This window comes from Gobio gobio, assembly GCF_949357685.1.
Source record: "Gobio gobio genome assembly, chromosome: 3".
In the NCBI taxonomy this organism is placed as follows: domain Eukaryota; kingdom Metazoa; phylum Chordata; class Actinopteri; order Cypriniformes; family Gobionidae; genus Gobio; species Gobio gobio.
In genome coordinates this window covers 60,495,556-60,520,782 of record NC_137099.1, presented here as the reverse complement: position 1 = coordinate 60,520,782, position 25,227 = coordinate 60,495,556, and the positions used below count along the sequence as shown (strand labels likewise).

The 25,227-nt window shown below is 39.4% G+C and overlaps 1 protein-coding gene across 1 annotated transcript in view; it reads right to left on the bottom strand.

Annotated features, from left to right (window-relative positions):
* Positions 1-25,227, bottom strand: part of LOC307122957 (complement C3-like) — a 70,938-nt gene that overhangs the window by 18,818 nt on the left and 26,893 nt on the right. The window contains exons 23-33 of the mRNA XM_079811302.1: positions 19,567-19,770; positions 19,332-19,404; positions 19,041-19,200; positions 16,716-16,811; positions 9,084-9,240; positions 6,833-6,996; positions 6,595-6,753; positions 2,504-2,563; positions 2,330-2,420; positions 2,207-2,255; positions 1,680-1,770 (exon numbers count right to left, since the gene is read on the bottom strand). Coding sequence (XP_079667428.1) covers positions 1,680-1,770; positions 2,207-2,255; positions 2,330-2,420; positions 2,504-2,563; positions 6,595-6,753; positions 6,833-6,996; positions 9,084-9,240; positions 16,716-16,811; positions 19,041-19,200; positions 19,332-19,404; positions 19,567-19,770 — 1,304 coding nt within the window. The remainder of the gene's footprint in view (positions 1-1,679; positions 1,771-2,206; positions 2,256-2,329; positions 2,421-2,503; positions 2,564-6,594; positions 6,754-6,832; positions 6,997-9,083; positions 9,241-16,715; positions 16,812-19,040; positions 19,201-19,331; positions 19,405-19,566; positions 19,771-25,227) is intronic.

Genomic DNA, 25,227 nt, shown 5'->3' with positions numbered 1-25,227 from the left:
GCGCGTCACTGACGCTTTTCATATGATTGGAACATATCTAAAAATAATGCTATAATCAACACTTACTCGTAACTCGTTCATCTCAACAGCTGTAATGGTACATTGCATGTGTTACAAAGTTGGTAGAATAATGATGAAGACGGACTGATGATGTCGGCGTGACTGGGACTCGTGTTTATTCAGAACTCTCAGATACAAACACAAACTCGCGCTGACAGACAGCGTTCTCACAACTCAGTAGTTACTATAAATAACTTTGTTAGCAATCGCTCCGTCTCCGTGATGTCCGGTTCGCGAACTAATCATTCTTTTGAATCGGTTCTTTTTAGTGAACCGAACCAGTTCACCAAATCGGACTGAATCGTTCTAAACGGTTCGCGTCTCGAGTCAGCGCTGATCCATAATTTACTAAAGTTACTAACTTTCTGACATGAGTGACAGCCCCTCCGACTAGAAATAAACTAATAACCTGAAGTATATTCTAGTAACTACAACAGTTCACTGAACTGAGACATGCTGAGAACTGATGTGAAGTGAACACCGGTCCATCCGTCTCTCTGGCAGCAGCTCGTGCGTCGTAGACCTCATTAAACCACGCCCCCTCCGCTCATTTCAAATGCAAAGATGTCAGCCAATCACAACAGTGGGCGTTTTTACTGAAGTCTCACAGCAGACACGCCTCTTGAAACATTCAGCCACAGGGCAAATAGCAGTATAGAAAAAATGCTTTTTATTTCTAAATTATGACATTTTATGATGTAAAAATCATACTAACAATATAAGTACACCTCAGGAAACATTATAAAATAATAGAAAAATGCCATGCCATGGGACCTTTAAATACATTCTAGGGGGGAAAAAGTTTAGACGCACACAGATATCAAGAATCAGCATTTGAATCTCAACAATAGTGACATACTTAATGCTGCAATGCATGCTGGGAGCCATGAGTTTTATGCTGTGGTGGCTTAGTAGGGTTGGAGCTAAACTCTGCAGGACATCAGCTCTCTAGGACCGAAGTTGCCTTCCCCCTGACTTAGAGGTACAAAAATGTACCCTTTAGGGTACAGCCCCTTAAAAGGTACAATTTTGTACTTTTTTTGAGAGTGTATACGTTCGTGTTGTTTACATTATATGCACTTACACGCCAATTGCCAACAAAACACACACATTTTATGCATTTTACTCACCACCTGCAACGATCTGCAAATTCAACAAGCCTTGCTTATAAAACATTTGTTACCAAAAATCCAAGGAACACGCTTGAAAAACAAACTGCATCCATTGTTCCCTTAACGCTGGGTTCTTTGGGAAGTTTATCTTTCCCTCACAAACAAAAACATACTTCTTTGGAGACATTGTTAAAAAATCCTTCTCGGCTTGCGTTACCCGAAAAATGGGCACGCTCTCGCTCCTGCTCTGGTTGGTGTCATACGTCCAACTCATTTTTTGAAACTTTGGCCATGTTTAGCATGACAATCCAACTATTTAACAGTGTAAAAAACTCAGAATGCATAAAATAGCATTACATCCCCTTTAAGACATAACCGACTGTGTTTACGAGGATACTTACCAAAATTACCTCGATTATCTTGTTTTCATAATCGTTGGAAGCCAAAACGAAATTGGAAATCAATTACAGCCCTAAGCATCACTGCATCAGTTTATCTGCACAATACCTTTTCAAGATCTTTGCTTTCGACTTTAAATCCTGTTGGTATGCCAATGTCCAGAATTGTCATGGTGCCATCGCTTGTAACACTCTTGTAGCTGTGAAGATGGCCAGATCAAAAGCAAATTTTATTAACAGGTTTTGTAGGTCTTCAGTGTTAATCCATCAACTGATTTTGTTTAAGGCTGCTTTCACACTAGAGCTTTTGTTGCAAACTCAACTCTGTTTGATGCCAGAATTATTATATTGTAGAATAAAACAGAGCTGCTTGTCTCCATCCGCGTCAGAACGCAGTGAATTTGAGTCTCCAATAGAGTCATTATCGAGATCACAGTGGTAAATCTGATGCACTAGTAATCATGATGCAAATGTACTGCAGTCGTTGGAAAAAGTAGCGCAGGATCGAACTCGAGCTCTGACCAAATAAACAAACCAAGTGTGTAAACAGCCTAAATGAGCAGAAGCTAATAAATGACAAATAAAAATGGTTTCTTGACATAAAAAATAAATGTATTAGAAACATTGTTTACATACAAGAAGTCCATAGTGAGCCTGTACGATTCAATCGCTCCTTCTTGTCTTGCTAAAGGGAATAAAAAGTCATTAAAATAGTGAAAGAAGATTCAACACATAAAAGGTACAATAGGGGTTACTAACTTTCAGGAACATTTTCCATTTTAACAGTCAGATCAAAGAATGTACAGTCAGACTTCTTCTCAACAGGTCTGGCGTAGTACAGCGTCATCACCTGAAAAGAGCAGCACGTCTCAGATTAGATGTTCAAGAGCTTTAATCTCGCTGTTGACCGTATAAACGCTCATGAACACTCACTGAGAGAGTGGCTGTTCCAGTTCCTCTAGCCGTCACATTGAAGTCTTTGTTTATGTCCACCTGTTGAGTGAACACAGATGTTTTCACAATAATCAATCCATGGTTTAACAGAGAAACTATTGATGTAGACAATTAAAAACGATGGATGACAAATAACAAAACTCCCAAATTCAAAAACAAAAACATCTAATTGACAAGAGTCAGACGTTGGATTCTGGTTGAAAATGAAAATTGGTTTGACGTCTAAATCCAACGTTTGTTTGACGTCAAGCTCAAACGTTGGGCAGACGTTGAATTTTGGTTGGAATACCCCCAGGCATACAGATCCAGGCATCTACAGACGTTCTTATTGAGAATTAACAGAGGTTTAGATGTTAATGTTTTGTTGACACCATTATGGTGATCAGTGATTGCTTTAGTTGGGCAGTTTGACTCGTGATCTTTTAACATTAGTTTTTCTCTGGCTGCTGTAACTGTTATGGCAACAACTGCAAGAGACAATGCGATCAGATGATGTCAGCTATTTGATGATGATAAAGATATGATCATCATGTAGTGTTTGATTCAGTGATCATATCCGGAGTCTATTATTTGTTTAGATATCATTTATTGATAGTAATAGTCCTGTGAATGTTCAGCAGTGTTCTGATCTGAGGGATTGTGCACCTTAAAGTTTTAAAGATACACACAGACTTTAAAGAATCAGTGTATGAATCTCAACAACGGTGACATGCTTCATGCCGCAATGCATTCTGGGTGCATCATAAAAAGCTATTCTATGGGAGCCATAGTGGACAGAATGCATTGTGGCATTAAGCACGTGACCATTGTTGAGATTCATATTGAAAGATGCTGGAATCTACCGCCGCTTCAATATAATTATGTATATATACTGTACATCCTACTCAAATTCATAATCAAAGCCTCAATCAATATTCATCCTCCTGTGTAACAACAATGAGTTTCGGGGAATAATTAATTCAAATGGTATAAATATTCATGAGTCTATGAATATGATTTGCTTGTTGTACAGACAATATTAACGTATAATGGAACCTTTAATCATTTAAAAGTAACCTTTATCCAAATTGATTTCTTCATCAATTATCCATCTTACAAACCTTAAGAAACATTGATCTGTTTGATCAGGACAAATAATATTTCTTATGTTTGTACAATTTGTATTACTGAAGTAGTAATACATGAAAATCAAGCTTAAATGGGTAGCTAAAATCTTACGTCTCATTGACTTCGATATTTGTGAGCAAAACAATACGGATTAAATTTAATGCAATTATTGGGTTTTAATAAAACAACTACAGAATACAAAGCTACGAGTCACACGGGGGTAAATATGCATATATATGTAGGAGAAAACAAACAATATGGTACAAACAAGGAAAAATTTAAAACTTAACGAATAATATAAAAGGAAAAAGAATGATGTTGAGAGAGAATTAATGAGGGAGAGAGAGAGAGAGAGAGAGAGAGAGAGAGAGAGAGACAGAGAGAGAGAGAGAGAGAGACAGCTTCACCGCAATTTCACCAGAGCCCTCAAGAAATTCACAATTCCGTGAATCAGGAATAATTCAGACAACCTTTTACAAGCAGTTTGATTGTGAAATAGAATACTTGCATTATGGCTTTCTCGTGTAAGTGTCTGAGTTCGAATCGTCAGGGAAGTTTGCTAAGGAGTTGCGGGTCCCTGGAGAATTTCTTTGAAGTTTAGGAAAGTCGCTCCAGAAGTCTGCCGGTTTCTCTCTCCGTGGCGGGGATGTCAAAAGGGGTCTTTCTCTCAGGGTGGCAAAGGCCGGGATGGTCTTCCTCGTTGTGGCGGAGTGCAAAGAGTTAATGATCAGCTCCTGTTCTTATAGATGGAATAGCCGACGCCCAGAGAGTTGAAGGTATCCAATCACGTCCGTGGAGAGAGAAGGCGCGAGTGTTCCATTGTTTTGGATACCCCTCCTCTTGGTTAAGCAATAGGGTGGTAATTTTAAGCCTCTATTTCTTAGAAAGCTGGTACTTCTGTAATAATGCATCTTGTTGTAATTTGTGAACGAGATTCGGTACAGTCGGGTTTCTACGATAACAGAGATACCAAGAATTGTCATTCTGCGACGTGAGCGTACAGATATACAGGATTATCACAGTTACTGGCATACAGGTTTTGATTTACATACATTTCACATCCTAGTTATTCTAATACATCGTATAAAGACATTAAATCAACAAAATATATATATTTGAACATTATTGAGACAGTTTTTGGTCCACATGGTTCAAATAACGCGCGTGTGTGTGTGTGTCCATTCGTAAAAAGGGTGTGTGTGTGGACGTGAAGTCATGTGAATGTCTCGGGGCTATAACATTCAACGCTCCATTCTCTTGCGGAGACATCGTGGCTCCTTGGGTTGTTAATTAACCAAGATCGCCATATCAACACAAAAAGTCCTTTGTTTATGGCTGATTTGATTAGGAAAGTCACAAGTGGGTGTGTGGATCTCCATCCTTGCTTCATCCGGCCAGATGTCTGATTGAATCAGAGCATTGTTGCTACAACTGTATAATTATTATTATTTGAATGATTCTTTCCAGTTATGATTTTGCTTATATCAAGAGGACCAACGATTGTTTCTTCCTTTATATTTTCTAAAGTTTGTATTGAGTGGTGACTGCTTCCAGAGATGAACTATGGATTTGTTTTTCAGTTTTTTTAATTTTAATTAATTTTATATTTCCTCTTACTGAAAGCCTAAAGAATCAAGATGAATATGGTCTGTACTATTGTCAGTATCTCTCAATGAGAGAAAAGCACATATTATCAATATGTTTTGGAAAACTTTCTCTGGTTGGGAACAGATATCACCAACTCCAACCTTGGGAGAGCTGTGATTCTAGGGAGCTTTTGTGTGTGCGCGTTGCATGATCTGTGCAGGCCCAATATTGAAGATGGAAATTTTCTGCACATGACACCAGACCTGAAGACGCCTTTTTGCAACCTCCGAGGTCAACAGTGATCTAATTCTAGTGATGGGACAACAACTAGTCTACCTAGTTTAATGATATGCTCTGCTATCTATCCTTGTGTGGAAATTAACCGTGTGCATTTTCTCTGAGCCAATCAGAATCATTCAACTTGCAGTAATGACGTGGTTAGACCTTGAAAACAGTATAACTGTTCAGAAATTGTATGTACGATAGGCGGAGGCGGGAGGCTGGTAGAGGGAGTGCGGCCTACGAACTCCTTGTGAGACTTGAAGCTGGCTTCTGATGATGAAACTGCAAACTATTCTTCAGTAAATATTTCTTTAACTAATTACACTCTTGACTCTTGGTCTTCATTTCTCACTACTGGTCCTGGGTCCTAAGCTGTTACCCCAACAATATGCTGATTATCGAGGTCTGAGTGAGTGTAATAGATGCTGGAGATCAAAATGTTTAGTGGACAATGTAGAATTACAGGCTTGCTATCATTAATAATACAAAATGATCATGTATCATAAGAATAGATTCTGGATGACATCAGTGAAATAGACCACTCTATGATGATCACATCTTTATCATCAAGTAAGACAATATCATCTGATCACATTTTCTCTTGCTTTTCTTGCCATAAACACAGTTACAGCAGCCAGAGATAAACGAATGTAGTTCAAGTCAAACTGCCCAACTAAAGTAAACACAGATAACTAAACTAAACTATTATTTTCAATAAAGCATCAACATCTAAACCTCTGTTAATTCTCAATAAGAGCTTCTGTAGTTGTCTGACAGAAATAAAGTCAGTCTGGTTAGTAATGTGTGAAGCTGGTAATGCTGTTTGTGGAGTTGTTTAATCCTCCTCTGCTGAGATCTTCAGAGATTTAATGTGCTGCCACACATTTTACCCTTTGTTACCATTTTTTTTTACAGTGCGGTGCTTATTCTAACCAAAATTAAACGTCTTTCTGACTTTGGAGCTTGACATCAAACAAACGTTGGACGTCAACCCGATTTTCATTTTCAACCAAAATATGACGTCTGACTGACGCTGGATTAGTTGGAGTCCGACGTCACATTGACGTACTGTGCCTGCTGGGTTTACTCCTCACCTTGTCTGACCGTGTGGATTGCACATTGTCTCTTTTAAAAGCATATTTGACAGGTCTGCTTCTTCCTTCCACTGACAGCTCCACGTCCAGATTAAAGTTTTTTCCGTCCTTCATCTGCGTGCGATACTCTGCCACGGCCTGGAACACCATGATGGTCGCCTGGAAAGCATAAATTCAAAAGTTCAAATACAAGTTCTGCACCTGTTTATTACAGTCAGATGATGAGTTGTTAGTGTACCTGTGTGGTGCCAGAACTGCCATACTGAGCCTGTTGTCTGCCCAGCCAGCGCACTGCCTCTCCTGCTTTATCAAAGTCTTTGGCCTTCACAAGCGCCAGCACAGCATAGGCCGTCGCCTCGAGTGAGTGATAAGGTTGTCCAGCGACAGCCCAAAACCTGCCGGCTGATCCAAACACAAATCAGGAACAGAAACAGGACTGCATTGCTTGTGGGTCTGCGTAAATTTGGATTATTTGTTTTCTCGTTTTTGTCTTCAAAACAGGAAAACATAAAATCTAATCTCTGTTCTGCCCCGGTACGTGTCAAACCATTAGTTAGTCTGCTTGTTTGATGAAAAATAGATGAAATGTAGTTGCAATAGACGCATTAATAAACTGTACAGCTGTAGCAGCGAAGGACTATTATTCTGTTGCACAAAACTGAGGAACAACTGATGCCGGTTTGAAAACGAATTATACGAAGGTACACAGACTCTTTTGCTGCTCTATTCGTTCCATTACTGTCTTTGACACCAACAGGCAGCGATCATTACACCACACAGTAAAATCCCCAGAGTTAAATTAACACTGCTCAGAGAACATTTGGTCCCACTCTACAGAGTGTTAAAGTAACACTGAATCAGTGTTAAAGTTAATGAGATAATTAAGAGATTAATTAAGTGATAATTGACCATTAGTGGTGAACACCTGATGATAATGAGTAGAATCACTGAAGGAAAGAGAAAAAGAAAAACACAAGAACTACGACTGACTATTAAAAAGACATTCAATCTCTGAAGATCTCAGCAGATGAGGATTAAAAAACTCCACAAACAGCATTACCAGCTTCACACATTACTAACCAGACAGACTTTATTTCTATCAGATGACTACAGAAGCTCTTATTGAGGTTTAGATGTTGATGTTTTATTGAAAATTAAAGTTGTTTGAAGTTACCATTATTGTGATTAGTGTTTGCTTTAATTGGGCTCTTGACCCTTGACTTGCCAACATAAGTTTTTCTCTGGCTGCTGTAACTGTTTGTTACGGTGAAAATGGCAAGAAAATCTTGACGCTTGTTGTTTATGATACAGTTGTTATCACCATATAGTGCCTTATTTGCTGATCCCCTGAAAGTCATTGATTATAGGAGCATTGTGATTCTAGGGCAGAAGATCCAGCAATGTTATCATCAGAGAAACTAAACAATTATCAAAAAAATTTTACGTAAGATTTGTACTGCGGTTTAATAACACATCACACAATAAGCACTTCTAACTCCTGCGAGTTTTACTCACACACAGAGATCAAGAATCTGCCTATGAATCTCAACAATGGTGACATGCTTCATGCCACAATGCATTCTGGGTGCATCACGCAAAACTCATCTATGGCTCCCAGAATGCATTGTGGCACGAAGCATGTCACCATTGTTGAGATTCATAGGCAGATTCTTGATGTCTGTGTGTGAGTTCATCTCGCAGGAGTTAGAAACGATTAGTGTACAATCGGTTGCAAAACTTATTCAGCTTTTCTGATTAAAACAGTGTTGGATCTTTTCTAAAATCACAATAAAAAAAGTGAATAGTATATTGCTCATACTCAGTCATAAAATCAATGAATTAAATCATTATACAATGATCATATTCTCATCATCGAGCAGCCGACAGCATCTGATTGTGTTTACTCTTGCTTTTCTTGCTATAGCAAACTCAGTTACAGCAGCCAGAGAAACACTAATGTTAAAAAGTCATCAAACTGCCCAACTAAAGAAAACACTGATCACCATGATGGTCACATTAAAAACTAACAATTTTCACAACAAAATCAAACAAAACATTTGTTAATTCTCAATAAGAGACGTCTGACAGAAATAAAGTCAGTCTGGTTAGTAATGTGTGAAGCTTGTAATGCTGTTTGTGGAGTTGTTTAATCCTCCTCTGCTGAGATCTTCAAAGATTTAATGTCTTTTTTATAGTCAGTCGTAGTTCTTGTGTTTTTCTTTTTCTCTTTCCTTCAGTGATTCTACTCATTATCATCAGGTTTTCATCACTAATGGCCAATCATCACTTAATTAATCTCTCAATTATCTCATTAACTTTAACACTGATTCAGTGTTACTTTAACACTCTGTAGAGTGGGACCAAATGTTCTCTGAGCAGTGTTAATTTAACTCTGGGGATTTTACTGTGCACAAAACTTGGATTTATTTCATTATTAAATATAGTATAGAGAAAAAAACTATAATTGTTGACATGTATCAGTGACTAACCTTCTTCTTTGGTGGAATGCCTCATCAAGACTTCTTTATTGAGTTTGCCGGCATTGGCCAAGGCGTAGGACGTCATCGCAACAGCGTAAGGATTGGTCAGTTGTGGAAGTCGACCTTCTAAGAAGTCAACAGCCTTCCTGATACTTTCATCCAGACTCTATAAAAGTATGAGTGAGAGGTTAAAAGTTCTGAGATCTACATCCTACAACAAGGGTGGTGAACTCCGGTCCTGGAGAGCCTCAGTCCTGCAGAGTTCAGCTCCAACCCTGATAAAACTCACCTGCCTGTAGCTTCCCAGCAACCCTTCAGACCTTGATTAGCTTCTGTCCATAATTTATTGCACTACCTTAATGCACTGCCATATTCCTCATTTTAGCCTAACATATCATTGTATACCTCTATCTGTAAAATTCTGTTTATAGTAATAGCCATCTGTATATTTATTCACTGTACATAATCACCTGTAAATTATGTTTATAGTAATAACCATCTCTCCATATATATATTTATATATATTCAGTACATATCCATGTCTTGCACTTATGCAACCGTTGTATATCCTGCACTTGCTGCTATTGCACTTCTGGTTAGACCTAAACTGCATGTCAAAAAAATTTTTTTTTTTTTTTTTGTATTTATATTTTAAGCCTTATTAACAAATAAAAATTGGAATGTATGTATGTATTTGTTAAATAATACCAGCAATACCAATGTTGCTTTTTAAAATTTGACTGGGGGTAGAGCCCTGCGCGGGACTGTTTTCTTCATCCCGCTCCCGCCCGCACCCGCCGAATTTCTGACCATTACCGCCCGCTCCCGCAACGTATGTGTTACACTCCCGCCCGCTCCTGCAATATGTATGTCCACTCCCGCCCGCACCCGCAAAACTCTGAGAATTTATTCCCGCACAATAATAGAGATGCATTGATTTTGTGTCTTCTCCCGTCCCGCAGGGGGAAAAAACACGTATTTGTATTGATATTATTAAAGAGATTCATGGGGTTGTTTGTTTCGTTTCCCTGGCCTGCATGTAAAAAAAAAAAAAAGACAAATACATTCAAATATAATTTCGTTTTTATCAAAAACTTTGCACATAAAAATAGACTGCTTTGCAAAACAGAAAACAGAAAACCAGATTGAGAAACAAAAAACAGATCCCAATTCCGTCGAACGTGACAGACTGAAAGGAAACCTGAGAAAACATGCTTCAACAGAACGTAATGTGAACACAAAATAGCAAACGGACATTTAGAAACATTTCCACTCACTAAACTTCTATGTATTGTTTGTCAAAACAATACATAGAATTGTTTTGCGCCAAGATGTTTCGCGCCAAGATGGCGGCGCGAGTAGTTCGCGAGGCTCTGGGTCTCTCCAGATTCTGCAATTTTGCGGTATTTTTCCTGCTCATCTCGGGTCTGTTCGTTCAGAATAGTTGTGCCTTAACATCGTACACCCGTGGTGAGATTTTGGATATTGGTTTGCGAATTTCCGACAGTTTTATGGACAATCTTCGACTCCTTCCTGAGATCGCTAGGACACCCGAGGCTATGCACTCTACCCGGCCGGGCGGAAGTGCTCGCAGGCGGCGCCGAGATCGTAAACAAAGGCGGGGAATACGCGGTGGTCTGAGAGCTAAGCTAAGGCTAAAGCTAAGGCTAACCCCACATCGGCTCTCTTTACCCAGTATTTTCCTTGCCAATGTACGGTCGCTAGTGAACAAAATGGAGGAGATTCGACTCAGCATCACACACAGCAAGAAACTTTTGAACTGTAACGTCCTAATCTTCACGGAAACCTGGCTAAACGGCGGAATACCGGACACCGCTATTGAGCTAGCGGGATGCCACACGCTCCGGGCGGATAGAACATTAGATGGCTCCGGTAAGACCAGAGGTGGTGGATTGTGCATTTACATTAACAAAGCCTGGTGCACAAACTCTGCTATTGTTGGGAGTCATTGTTCAGCTAACCTCGAGTTTCTCATGGTTAAATGTAGACCGTTTTATCTGCCGCGTGAGTTCACTTCCACCATTATAACTGCAGCCTATATTCCTCCGGATGCTGATGCCAAGCTTGCTATGAAAGAACTTCACGCAGCCATCAGTAAACAACAGACTGATCACCCGGAAGCTGCTTTTATTGTTGCAGGTGACTTTAATCATTCAAACTTAAAGTCAGTGCTACCCAAGTTTCACCAGCATGTTTCCTGCCACACCAGAGGAAACAAAACCTTAGACCATGTGTACACAAACATGGCTGGTGCTTACGTTGCGACACCCCTCCCCCACCTGGGACAGTCAGATCACCTTTCTTTGTTCCTCATCCCCAAATATGCACCCCTCATCAACCGTGTGAAGCCAGCAGTAAAGACCATCAAGGTGTGGCCTGCGGGGGTTGACTCCACACTCCAGGAAAGGTTTCTACACACAGACTGGAGTGTGTTTGCTTCTCAAGCCACCAGTGGCGCTCACACGGACATTGACTTCTACACCTCCTCTGTATTGGATCATATCAATACCACCATTGACAGTGTTACAACCCAGAAACAGATCACCACATACCCTAATCAGAAGCCATGGATGAACAGGGAAGTTCGACTCCTGCTGAAGTCACGCAATACTGCCTTCAGATCAGGAGATGCACAAGCCTACAGTACATCCAGAGCTAACCTGAAGAGGGGCATCAAAAAGGCCAAGCACTGCTACAAGCTGAAGATAGAGGGTCACTTTTCCAACTCTGACCCTCGACGCATGTGGCAGGGCATCCAGGCCATCAGTAACTACAAACCCCCCCACTCCACCCCCGCAGCCACTGATGTCAACTTCCTGAACGAGCTAAATCACTTTTATGCTCGCTTTGAAAGAGACAACAGAGAAACTGCCACCAAGCTCAAACCCTCAGCTGACCCACCAATCACACTCTCCACCACAGATGTCTGCAAGTCACTGAGCCGGATCAGCGCACACAAGGCTGCTGGACCAGACAACATCCCTGGACGTGTGCTCAGGGCATGTGCGGAGCAGCTCGCTGGGGTTTTTACAGACATTTTCAACCTGTCTCTTGCCCAAGCAGCTGTACCTTCATGCTTTAAACGCACGTCCATTGTGCCAGTGCCGAAACACTCTAACCCGAGGTGCCCTAATGACTACCGCCCTGTAGCACTCACACCCATCGTCATGAAGTGCTTTGAGCGGCTGGTCCTGGAACACCTAAAAGACTCTCTACCATCCACATTGGACTCACACCAGTTTGCCTACCGCAGCAATAGGAGCACAGAGGATGCGGTTTCCATGGCACTGCACTCTGTGCTCACCCATTTGGACCATAAGAACACTTATGCACGCATGCTGTTTGTTGACTTCAGCTCAGCATTCAACACTGTCCTCCCAACCAAGTTAATAGCCAAACTTGGAGACCTGGGCATCAATACCTCACTGTGCAACTGGATTTTGGACTTCCTAACTGACAGACCCCAGAATGTTCGTTCAGGATTCACCTGCTCCACATCCATCACACTCAACACTGGCGTACCACAGGGCTGTGTGCTAAGCCCGTTTCTCTACTCCCTCTTCACCGCCGACTGCAAGCCTGTGTATGGATCTAATTCTATCGTCAAGTTTGCGGACGACACTACGGTGATTGGTCTCAACAACGATGAGACCGCCTACAGGGAGGAGATCCAGCACCTGGCCACATGGTGCGCTGATAATAACCTGCTCCTCAACACCACCAAAACGAAGGAGCTCATCGTGGACTTCAGGAAGGAGTCAAGAGGCACACACGACACCATCCACATCAATGGAATGGCTGTTGAACGTGTCTCCAGTTTCAAGTTCCTGGGGATACACATCTCGGCGGACATGTCGTGGACGACCAACACCTCCAGCCTGGTCAAGAAGGCTCACCAGCGCCTCTTCTTCCTGAGGACACTGAGGAAGAATCAACTCTCCTCGGCTATCCTGGTGAACTTCTATCGCTGCGCAATAGAAAGCATCCTGACCAACTGTGTGGCAGTGTGGTATGGGAGCTGCTCTGTTGCGGAGCGCAAGGCACTGCAGCGGGTGGTGAAAACTGCCCAGCGCATCACAGGGACTCCACTACCTGCCATCGAGCACATCCAGAGGAAACGCTGCCTGCATCGAGCTCGCAGCATCCTCAAGGACTCCTCTCACCCAGCCCACAGACTGTTTTCTCTCCTGCCCTCCGGCAGGCGTTTCAGGATCCACCGGACCAGGACCAGCAGACTAAAGAACAGTTTTTTCCCCAGAGCTGTCTCCTTACTGAACTCTAACCCCCGTTGATCCACTCCCCTCTTATACTGATAACTCTCCTACCTCACATCCACCTTCACTTTGTTATTTGCACTACCGACTGTTTATCACAGTAACAACTGTTTACTTATTCATTTTGCACTACCACACCGTAACTGGATTATGCTCATTTGCACTGCCGACTGTTTACAGTACCTACTGTTTACATTTGTATTTTGCACTGTACTTCTAACTGTAATATGCAATCACTTTCCACTGCACTTTTACACTTTTTTCGGATAGCTTCTGTCCATAATTTATTGCACTACCTTAATCCACTGCCATATTCCTCATTTTAGCCTAACATATCATTGTATACCTCTATCTGTAAAATGTATATTATATTATATTCATAGTACATATCCACCTGTAAATTCTGTTTATAGTATTAACCATCTGTATATTATTCACCTGTAAATTCTGTTTATAGTAATAACCATCTCTCTATTTATAGATATATTTATATATACTCAGTACATATCCATGTCCTGCACTTATGCAAACGTTGTATATCCTGCACTTGCTGCTATTGCACTTCTGGTTAGACCTAAACTGCATTTCGTTGCCTTGTACTTGTACTTGTGTAATGACAATAAAGTTGAATCTAATCTAATCTAAACAAAAACACCAAACAGTCAACTTGACCTGCAGGGAGTGCTGAGCGTTTTTGGTGAGGTATGATCAAGTATCTATGTATTTGCCAGCTGCGCAATATGTGGAGACATATAACGTTATACCGCATGATTTTGCCTACCAAAACAATTGAGAAACTTCTCCAAATGTCAGACTTTCCTTGCTTAGCTTTTGTGCTGTAAATACCTCGTTTGAGGTTCTTTTCTACATCATCTATTGACATCTTCTCCATCGTGTCGTTAGGCAACCTCCCTATCCCGCCGATTCCCGTTTTTTTTAGCCGCCCATTCCCGCCCGCAGCAAAATTCAAACCGCCCGCTCCCGCGAGATTTACGTTGGGTCCCGCGGGACCCGGCGGGACTCAATCCCAATGCAGCCCTCTAACTGGGGGCACCAATAAGGATTTCGCCTAGGGCTTCAGAACGGCAAGAAACGGCCCTGGGTTTAGATGTTAATGTTTTGTTGACACCATTATGGTGATCAGTGTTTGCTTTAGTTGAGTAGTTTGACTCTTGAGCTTTTAACATTAGTTTTTTCTCTGGCTGCTGTAACTGTGTTTGTTATAATAAGAACTGCAAGAGAAATTGTGTTCAGGTGATGTCAGCTATTTGATGATGATAAAGATATGATCATCACGTAGTGTTTGATTCACTGCTCATATTCAGAGTCCATTACTTGTTAAAATATCATGTTATTAATTTTTCATTATTAATTCAACAGTGTTCTAATCTGAGGGACTTTGCACCAAAAGATACACAAAGACATTAAAGAATCAGCGTATGAATCTCCATAACGGTGACATGCTTCATGCCGCAATCCATTCTGGGTGCATAATAAAAAACTAGTCTATGGCTCCCAGAATGCATTGTGGCATTCAGCATATCACCGTTATTGAGATTCATATGCTGATTATTGAGGTCTGAGTGAGTGTAATAGGCTTGCTATAATTAATAATACAAAATGATCATGTATCACAAGAATAGAACCTGGATGACTTCAATGATATAGACCACTCTATGATGATCACATCTTTATCATCAAGTAAGACAATATCATCTGATCACATTTTCAGCAAAACACAGTTACAGGAGCCAGAGAACAACTAATGTTAAAATATCAAGTCAAACTACCCAACTAAAGAAAACACTGATCACCATAATGAAAAAAAACAACAAAAAACTATTATTTTCAATAAAGCATCAACATCTAAACCTCTGTTAATTCTCAATAAGAGCTTCTGTAGACGTCTGACAGAAATAAAGTCAGTCTGGTTAGTAATGTGTGAAGCTGGTAATGTTGTTTGTGGAGTTGTTTAATCCTCCTCTGCTGAGATCTTCAGAGATTTCACGTGCTGTCATACATTTTAGCCTTTTTTACAGTTTTTTTTTTTGTTTAGTTTTTTTTACAGTGCAGTGTTTATTCCAACCAAAAAATGACGTCTGACTGACATTGGATTAGTTGGAGTCTAACTTCTTTTTGATGTCACATTGACGTACTGTGCCTGCTGGGCAGTACCTGAGCAGTTAAAGTAAAACCCTGCTTACTCAAGGATGCAAATTTATTGCATGGACGGAACAAACACTGTAAGTGTCTAAAATGCATACATACAGTTCTGATGAATGATTAAATTAAATTTAACTTAATGTCGTTTAACCGAACATATGAAGGAAACTGCTGAAATAACTACAACATTAACAACACTAAAATAAGAGCATGCAGTTTATCAATCAATCAGATGCGCTTTAATACCTGGAACACTTTAAAAGGTTGTGTGGCCATTAACACTATCCACCACAATTATTTAGCATTAACTAACAATAATTATAAAGCCGTTTTAAATTTTGGCTTATGTAAATGTCTACAAATGCCAATTTTTATAGGCTATTAAAATGAATAAATAATAAAACAAAGTGAAATGTTTTTTTTCATGTGAAATAACATTAACAATGGACAAAAGTGTTTTTTTTGCCCACTCTCTGACCCCTGAATGCCGCTGTTTAACAGACCCTTTTCACAGACTGTGATGGTCATCAATATCGCAAATCCAGCAAAGTTTTTCTGCATTTTCACTTTTTAAAAAAATTTATGTATATTTATAACACTAATACTTTGTATTTTATTACTTTTGCATTAAATTCCAAGTTAAAAAACAAGTTAGCGCTGCTGTGAGAGCGTCTCTAATACAGCGTCTATGGGAGTGATGGTAAAAATTGACAGCTTTCTCTCTTTTGACTGCCGTCATCAAATCGCACTCTTTTTTTCCCTCTTTTTGAAAGTTGTGAAATCACTATTGTGGCGTTTTTCTTTTGCTATTTGAGCAAATGGGGTCACAAAAAAATTTTTTTTTGAATGTATTCTCTCATTCACCGCTATAAAAGTTCTCCCAACTATGCTCTGAGAAACCCGGTAATGTGAAGGGGGTCTATTCACACCCTGACTAAGACACATTGGGGAAGCATTTTAATGATCCTATGAATGCATATAAAAAAATGCAGAATCAAATCGAATTAATTACATTTTAATGTGAATCATCTCGAATTGAATCATTCTGATTTGGCAAAAATCGATCTTGAATCGAAAACCTATGAATCGTTAATCGAATCGATTCGATTCGCTGCCTACCCAAAGATTCACAGCCCTTTTAGGGAGAGTATCCCCAAACCGTGCCTCCTCAATTCTTACTTACACCAGCTGATCCAGCACAGATCTCTCTGGCCTCTTGGATGGCAATCACAACAAAGGCCGTCAGAGAGGCTTCGGCATCTTTACCCTGTACGTCACCCTGGAATAAAGCATAAATAAACACACTATATCACAAATAACAATCAGATTATGTGTGCGTTTAATCATTTAATAACACTTTGATAATGAACATTGCTAGTCTCAGAAAATCTTGGTGTGAATTTGACGTCTATGATTCACAGAAATGTTGAAAAATAAGTGGGATCACATTCCCACATGAAAAATATTTAACCAAAAAAACAAAACAAATTATATTTTATTACTTATTTATATATTTATTTTTGGATGTCTAATATTTTTATTCTGCTGTCTAAAGTTTTACATTGCCTTTGGGTTTTAAACTAAACTCTAGGATTCTGGTTAAAGTGCTGTCAACTACAATCTTATCATGGCTGTGAGGTCTTAGTGCAGGGGCGTAAATCACGGGGGGGACGGGGGGGACAGGACCCCCCCAATCTGAGGGCTGGCCCCCCCTAAAAACCATGCTGAGTATTGTAAATAATATAATGATATATACTTAAAATAAATGTGTAAGTAGTAAAACAATACAAAAGCAAACGGGACAAAAAATGCGTTTAAGTTTAGAAACATTTTGAGTCCCTCCTCCCCCTTGCCCCACAGTGGTTTGATCCACCGCGCACCTCAACTAACGATACCCATATGCTGCCTTCACGTGCTATCGGAAATTTCCTAATTCCCACTTTAGAAGTCGTGATTACGAGCTTGTTGCATTCAAGTGCTTTGTTGTCGGAGTGAACAGGAATCATGGTGGACACCAGGTTATTCTTGCCTATTTATTGGGAAAATCGTATTAAAACCATCATCATTTGTAGTCTCCCATGCACCGACAACCATATAAACATTACAGATAGTCCGCTTTCTGCTGATTCTGTAATTTCAGTCAAATGAAGGCTATTTTCGCTGTGTACCAAACATACAATACACTTCATATGATTACTCTTACATGTAAATATGTACTACGTTAATGTCAAGACAAGACGACCAAGCTGTTTTGGAAAAAAAACAACAATAAAACTACACCTGCCACAGCAGTCCAGCTCCCGCCACCATGTTTAACGCTTATGACACGCCCATCTCGGGAATTGGGGTATCAAAATTATTTCCGAACTTCCCAGTGGTAAACACGACATCAGAGGGCGTTCATGTGCAATTTTTACCTAGGAAACTCGTATTTACGATAATTCCGATAGCACGTGAAGGCAGCAATAGAACATAAAAAACTACCACAAGTTTGGGGAGAGAACAAAGCTCTTCAGACAGCAGTTGTGAAACTCCAGTAAGCTGTCAATGCTATATTATTAACTTTAAACATCAGATGAAGTGACTCTTTTCTCTTTAATACAGATTAGGCAAAACCCTGTTAGCATCACTTGCCCACCGCGGCACCGCCCCGGGCCACCGTTGTTTTCATTTTTATAGTAATAAAATAATTTTGTTTAGTTAGAGAACAGACACAACAATTAAAAACTAAACGAGTCTGCATACAGCACGAGCCCAACGAGAGTCAGATTTCATTCATCACTAGAGCAAACAGCTGACAGACAAGATGATCGCGGAAGTTTTGGTTTCAAAGCGAAATGTAAAAGTGCCTATTTAAGGGAGTGTGTCATTGTACTGTTTTCTTGCTGTGTTTTTCATTAAGAATAATAGACTAATGAACCCATAATTCAAGCAACCCACCCTCGAATTGGCGCTAATTCTAAACCTAAAGTATATGCGCACGGCGCTCTGTCAGATCTGTGTTGGGTTTTGCTCAATATGATAATAAGTGGCAGATCAGACTTGCTGCAGTTGAATATCTAAAGATCTGAATATCATAGTATAAAATACTATGTGGAGGATGCAAGATAATTTTAAATAATATGACTGTGTGGTGAACCTTACTCATATTTAAACAACTATTGCTTTGTGTTGTTGGTCAGATAAAATGACAGAGAAAAGAAAAACGGACATTAGATCATTTTTCAGTGCACCAAAACGCCAAATAAGCACAATTATTTTTATTTTTTTATTTTTTGTGGTACACATATCCTTACAAGTACGATTTTGGCTATATTATTTGTGTCCCCTTCAAAAATTGCTCTTGAGAAATTTCATGTTTATCGTCCCCCCCTACTGTTAGATAAAATTTACGCCCCTGTCTTAGTGTAGTTCACTATAGTGATTATTTCATGCATTACTACACTGACAACCACAGATAAATAAATCCCAGGTTCTGGATCATTTCATAATTCTTTTTTGAACGTACCACCATCTCACTTTGACGTACAGCTGTCTCCTCTTTAAATGATCCGTCTGGCAGTTGTTTGAGGAGAACCAGCCACTTGATGGCGCTGCAGAGCACATTATCCTCTATATCAATTAAGCTTCTGGCCATGGCGAAGACTTTAGCCACATATGCAGTCAGCCTTCAACAGACAAACAGAAGGATATAAATAAATCATATACTATTAAATCATTTTTACTATTAAAAACAATATTAAATAACCAAATATGTAAGACAGGAGAAACCAGAAGTGAAACAAAAAAATGACATTACCATGTGCTGCTCAGCCTGTCTAAGGTAGCGTAGGATCCGTCAGATATACGGTACATCAGCTGCTGCTGATAACCTTAATAAAAAAATATTTTAAAAATGTTTAAATAATACCTATATTTACCGCATTTTTCTGGAGAGCATCTTTGAGAGTGCCTTTTGATTTTATTTCATTTTCTTTAGGGTGAATTCAGGTTGATTGGGACACTTTTTCCTAGTCATCTCAGGTCCTGCTGACCTGTGTTGATATGTTTAATGGCATCATTACGGCGCTCCATGCCAACATTCTCCCACTGATTGGTGCTGTCCAGATAATGAGTGGCAATGACAGGTAGAGTCATAAGGATAATGTTTGCCTCTTCATCACCACCGGGCTGGACAATGAGCTGAGCCATGAAGTCTCCACTGATGGCCTGCTCGACTGTCTGAGAGATCTCTCCACCTGGAAGGAGGAAAGAGGAAACGCAGTCTGAGAATTCAGTCTTTATTGTATTTGTTATGAAGGAATGTTTTGTATGTAACATTGGTTTTGTATCTGGACAGTTTAAAATTCTTTAAGTTTAAGATCAGATTGTACTTACCAGCTGTAAATGACATTTTTATATTATTACAGGTTATGTTAACAAAATGTTTTCTTCATTTACAGAATTTTTTAAACACCAAAGGATAATTCAAAATGTTAATGCTAAGGGATCTGGTCAATGGTAATGCACTGCTTTACAAACATTCTCACAGTAAAGCGTGCTAATAGAGATTACAAGAGAAAGAAATGAGAAACTAATGTCTTAAATAAGAGTCACTTGAGCATCGATTTGTGGCAAGCAAGAGGTTTTTAAGTGGAATACTGTAATTCACTGAGAATTTGTGTGTATTAAATCAGGTGTCCAGAATGTGGTTTTGATCACAACCCATCCTGGTTTCATTTACACCTGATTTTTAATCAAGTGCTAAAACATAAACCATACAAGCAGAGAATAAAAGCTTGAACGAAACAACCTCAGCTTTTTAACTGGATGTAATTGCAATTATTACACTGTAAAATCTAATTAGTAAGACTTACATAACCAATTTCCTTAAAAAAAAAAAAAAAGTAAAGTGAAATAGGAATAGTATGTTGTGCTGACAAATGCTTAGTTAGTTTACACAAGAGTTCCATTGACTAAAATTCAACTGAAGAGAGTACTTGATAATTTACTTTAAATTTACTCTTGACTTAGTATAGCTACCATTGTTGTGTTTTGCTGATTGTTGAAGTGTGTGTGTGACTCAATTGCAAGCAGATAAGACACAAGTGTCGTTTCGTACTGAAGCTTTGGAAATAAAATCAATGTTTCAAAAACAAAAATATTAAAGTGAGGTGACCAAGGCTTTGCACTTGCCATCTTCACGCTTGCCATTGTTACCAAGCAACCGAGTAAACAGCTGCTGCTTTGATGACCCAAATAATATAATATAAAAAGGAACATTTATTGAACTAAAAAAATAACTATTTTTAACAAATAGTAAAAAACAGGTAAGGCAGAACAAGAAAAAAAAAAAGAGTTCAGTGCTAAAAATAAACTATGAAAAATAAATATTTAAGCATAAATAAAATAATTACACTATTGCTCACAGTAGCAACAAGCAAGCAGCATAATAAAGTGCACACTGACTGTACTATACTTAACTTTAAAACGATTTACAACCTAGTCATTTAATGCTTAGGTGCACTTAACTTAATCTCTTGTAGAGCAACACCAGCGGTAATTCAGGAAAAAAATCTCCCAATGCTCCACGTGAAACTTCGGTCTTTCGACCTTTTACCTTGTGTCAATTCTCAATTGATTTTGATTAATATGCGCGAGGGAGGGAGAGCAAGACAGTTTGTGGAAGAGAAGACGGTGAGAGGGTGCGTGGCCGGAGGAGGGGCAGCGCACGCTCTCTGCTCATTCTCTCAGCAACACATGAAGCTCAAAAGTCAGTCTCATCATTCACCGATCAAATAAGGCTTTAGCGGGATAAAAATTCGATTTGGCAGCCGCCAAAAACGCAGTATGTGACGGCCGGTGTTGATTCTGTGGCGCACAGCAGGGAAAGCTGTTGTTGTTGTTTGTTTATTTCTTTTTCCCTCCTTTAGGTTATTTAGAGATTCTGGGTTTAGTTAGTGTAACGTTTTGTTTATTATTTAGGCGTTACACAGCAAAATCCCCAGCGTTAAATTAACACTCCTCAGTGTACATATGTGTCCACACTACAGGGTGTTAAAAGTAACACTTAAGAAGTGTTAAAGTTAATGAGATAATTAAGTGATTAATTAAGTTATGATTGACCATTAGTGATGAGAAACACAAGAACTACAACTACAGCCACAGCTTTAGATGAAATCAACTGAAGATAAAAGAAGACATTAAATCTCTGAAGATCTCAGCAGAGGAGGATTAAACAACTCCACAATCAGCATTACCAGCTTCACACATCACTAACCAGACTGACTTTATTTCTTTATAGACGTCTACAGAAGCTCTTATTGAGAATTACCAGATTTTTTGTTTGATTTTGTTTTGAAAATTGTTAGTTTTTAATGTGACCATCATGGTGATTAGTGTTTTCTTTATTTGGGCAGTTTGATGACTTTTTAATGTAAGTGTTTCTCTGGCTGCTGTAACTGAGTTTGCTATGGCAAGAAAACAAGAGTAAACACAATCAGATGCTGTCGGCTGCTCAGTGATAAGAATATGATCATTGTATAGTGATTTAATTCATTGATCTTATGACTGAGTATGAGCAATATACTATTAACTTTTTTTATTGTGATTCTAGAAAAGATCCAGCACAGTTTTAACCAGAAAATCTGAATAAGTTTTGAAACAGATTGTACACTAATCACTTCTAACTCCTGCGAGATTAACTCACACACAGACATCAAGAATCTGCCTATGAATCTCAACAATGGTGACATGCTTCATGCCACAATGCATTCTCGGAGCCATAGATGAGTTTTACTTAATGCACCCAGAATGCATTGCGACATGAAGCATGTTACCATTGTTGAGATTCCTACGCTGATGTCTGTGTGAGACAATAGCTTGCAGGAGTTAGAAGTGCTTAATGTGTTATTAAACTGGAGTACAAAACTTATGTTAAACCTTGTTGTTTATCGTTTAGTTTATCTGATGAAAACATTTCAGGATCTTCTGCCCTAGAATCATAAGGCTCCTATAGCAAATAAGGCACTAAATGATTATAACATCTGAATCATCAACAACAAGCATCAAGTTTATCTTGCTGTTCTCACAGTAACTAACAGCTACAGCAGCAAGAAAAACAAATAATGTTAACTATTCAAGGGTCAAGAGCCCAACTAAAGTGAACATTGATCACAATGATGGTGACTTCAAATAAAACTATTATTTTCAATTAAATATCAACATCTAAACCTCAATAAGAGCTTCTGTAGACGTATAACAGACCTAAAGTAAATCTGGTTAGTAATGTGTGAAGCTGGTAATGCTGTTTGTGGAGTTGTTTAATCCTCCTCTGCTGAGATCTTCAGATATTTAATGTCTTTTAATAGTCAGTTGTAGTTCTTGTGTTTTTCTTTTTTCTCTTTTCTTCAGTGATTTTGCTCATTATCATCAGGTGTCATCACTAATGGTCAATCATCACTTAATTAATCTCTTAATTATCTCATTAACTTTAACACTGCTTCAGTGTTACTTTAACACTGTAGAGTGGGACCATATGTGCTCTGAGCAGTGTTAATTTAACACTGGGGATTTTACTGTGTAACTTTCTGAGGTTGTGGTCTGATCTGACTCACCCCAGAGCAACTCAACGATGTGCTGATCGCATTTCTGATATTATTGATTTTCTCGGAGAAGGAGGAAGCAAACTCACTGCATTTGCTGTCTGAGAGCATTTCACTGGGAATGTGACTCTGAGGGTTTGTTAGTCTCTCTACAGTAGCAAAAAGAGTGCGCGTGTTGTTTATGTTTCTGTTTATAATATTTTTAAAGAAGGTCTGTCTAGCTTTGCCTAGTTCCACATTGAAAGGACGCACACTGTTTTTATAGATGTTGTAATGGACAACAAGTTTTGTCTTTCGCCACAAGCGTTCAGATTTCCTGCATTGTCTTTTCATTAATTGCACTTCTGTTGAGTTTCTCCAGGGTGCTTTTTGTTTGCCACTCTTTTTTCTGACTTTCACAGGAGCAATATCATCAATTACACTCTTAACTTTTGAGTTAAAAGAGTCAAGGAGAAAATCAAAAGAGTCTGCAAATATGCTTGGTGTTAGAGATATAGCCTTCATAAACAGCACACTAGTGTTCTCATTTAAGCATCTCTTTTTGACAGAGACAGATCTAGTTTCAATGGCAGGAGAGATTGATATATCAAAGAAAATACAGAAATGATCAGAGATCAGACAGTGCCACATCCTTAATAACTATCGATGAAATGTTTAGCCCCTTACTGATAAGTAAATCTAGAGTGTGTCCACGATCATGTGTGGGTCCGTGAACATGTTGTGTCAAATCAAAAGTGTTAAGAACAGTCATGAGATCTTTTGTTGTACTGGATTCAGCATTGTCAATGTGAATGTTAAAATCCCCAGCAATAGCAAAACGATCATACTCAGATGAGATTGCTGATAACAGCTCTGTAAAGTCATCAATAAAGGCCGGAGAATATTTTGGAGGCCTATAAATAGTGATAAGCAGGATGCGTGGTGCACCTTTTAGCACAATGCCCAGATATTCTAGAGACAAATAGTCACCAAATGCATTTTTATATTTATGCATTTTGGCAGACGCTTTTTTCCAAAGCGACTTACAGTACCCTTATTACAGGGACAATCCCCCTGGAGCAACATAGAGTAAAGTGCCTTGCTCAGGGACACACTGGTGATGACCGCTGGGATCGAGCCAGCAACCTTCTGCATATCAGTTCCATGGTAACCCACTGGACCACCATCTCACCATGATACCATCTCAAATGATACTTGCTTACATTGATAGACATCTTTAAATAGAGATGCGACCCCCCCACCCCTTCTGACTGCTCGGCAGATACTCATAAAAGTAAAGTTAGGAGGGGCTGTTTCATTGAGGACTGTTGCACTGCAGCTGTCTTCTAGCCACGTTTCATTTAGAAGCAAAAAATCTAGGTTGTTTGTGGATATTAAGTCGTTGACTAGAAATGATTTTTTTTTAAGTGAACGGATGTTTAAAAGTGCTAACTTAACAGTATTAATTTTAATTTTCCCCCCCACAGTAATCTTAGTTTTACAAGTAACAGGCAGCAGATTAGATGGGTTTGCCATACGGCCTGAGAAGGCCTTAAACTTTCTATCACATAACAGAACAGAAATAGAGAAAGAGACAGGCACACTGGGTTCACACTTGTTTTGTAAACATTTGATAAGGTTGCTGTTGACATTGCGAGGACCCAGAACACGTCACTGAGAGCTGGTATCAGTTGTTTTTGGTGCAGATGGAGTGTGTGTGCCCTGGCGTTGTGACCGAAGAAATCTCACAGGAGGAGGGGCAGAGCGAGCTGGACCTACAGTCTTTGGTGGTTGTGGGGCTCGACGCTCTTTGGTTGATATCTGGGGGCTCGCAGCGATCGAGTGTGATTGTCTGGTTCCAGTATAAACAAAATCAATTTTCTCTGTGAAGTTCAGAGGCAGGGATGCTGTAGAGCGGAATAACATGTCTGGTGAGGGGGGCTGTTGCTCTGGTGTTACCGGAAGCTACAATATGTGATCGTCCAGTTCAAGGAGTGACATTTCTTCCAGCTTATTGCTTATACCCAGTGTTGGGCACGTTACTTTAAAAAAGTAATTAGTTATAGTTACTAGTTACTTCTTACAAATAGTAACTGAGTTAGTAACTGAGTTACATCATTATAAAAGTAACTA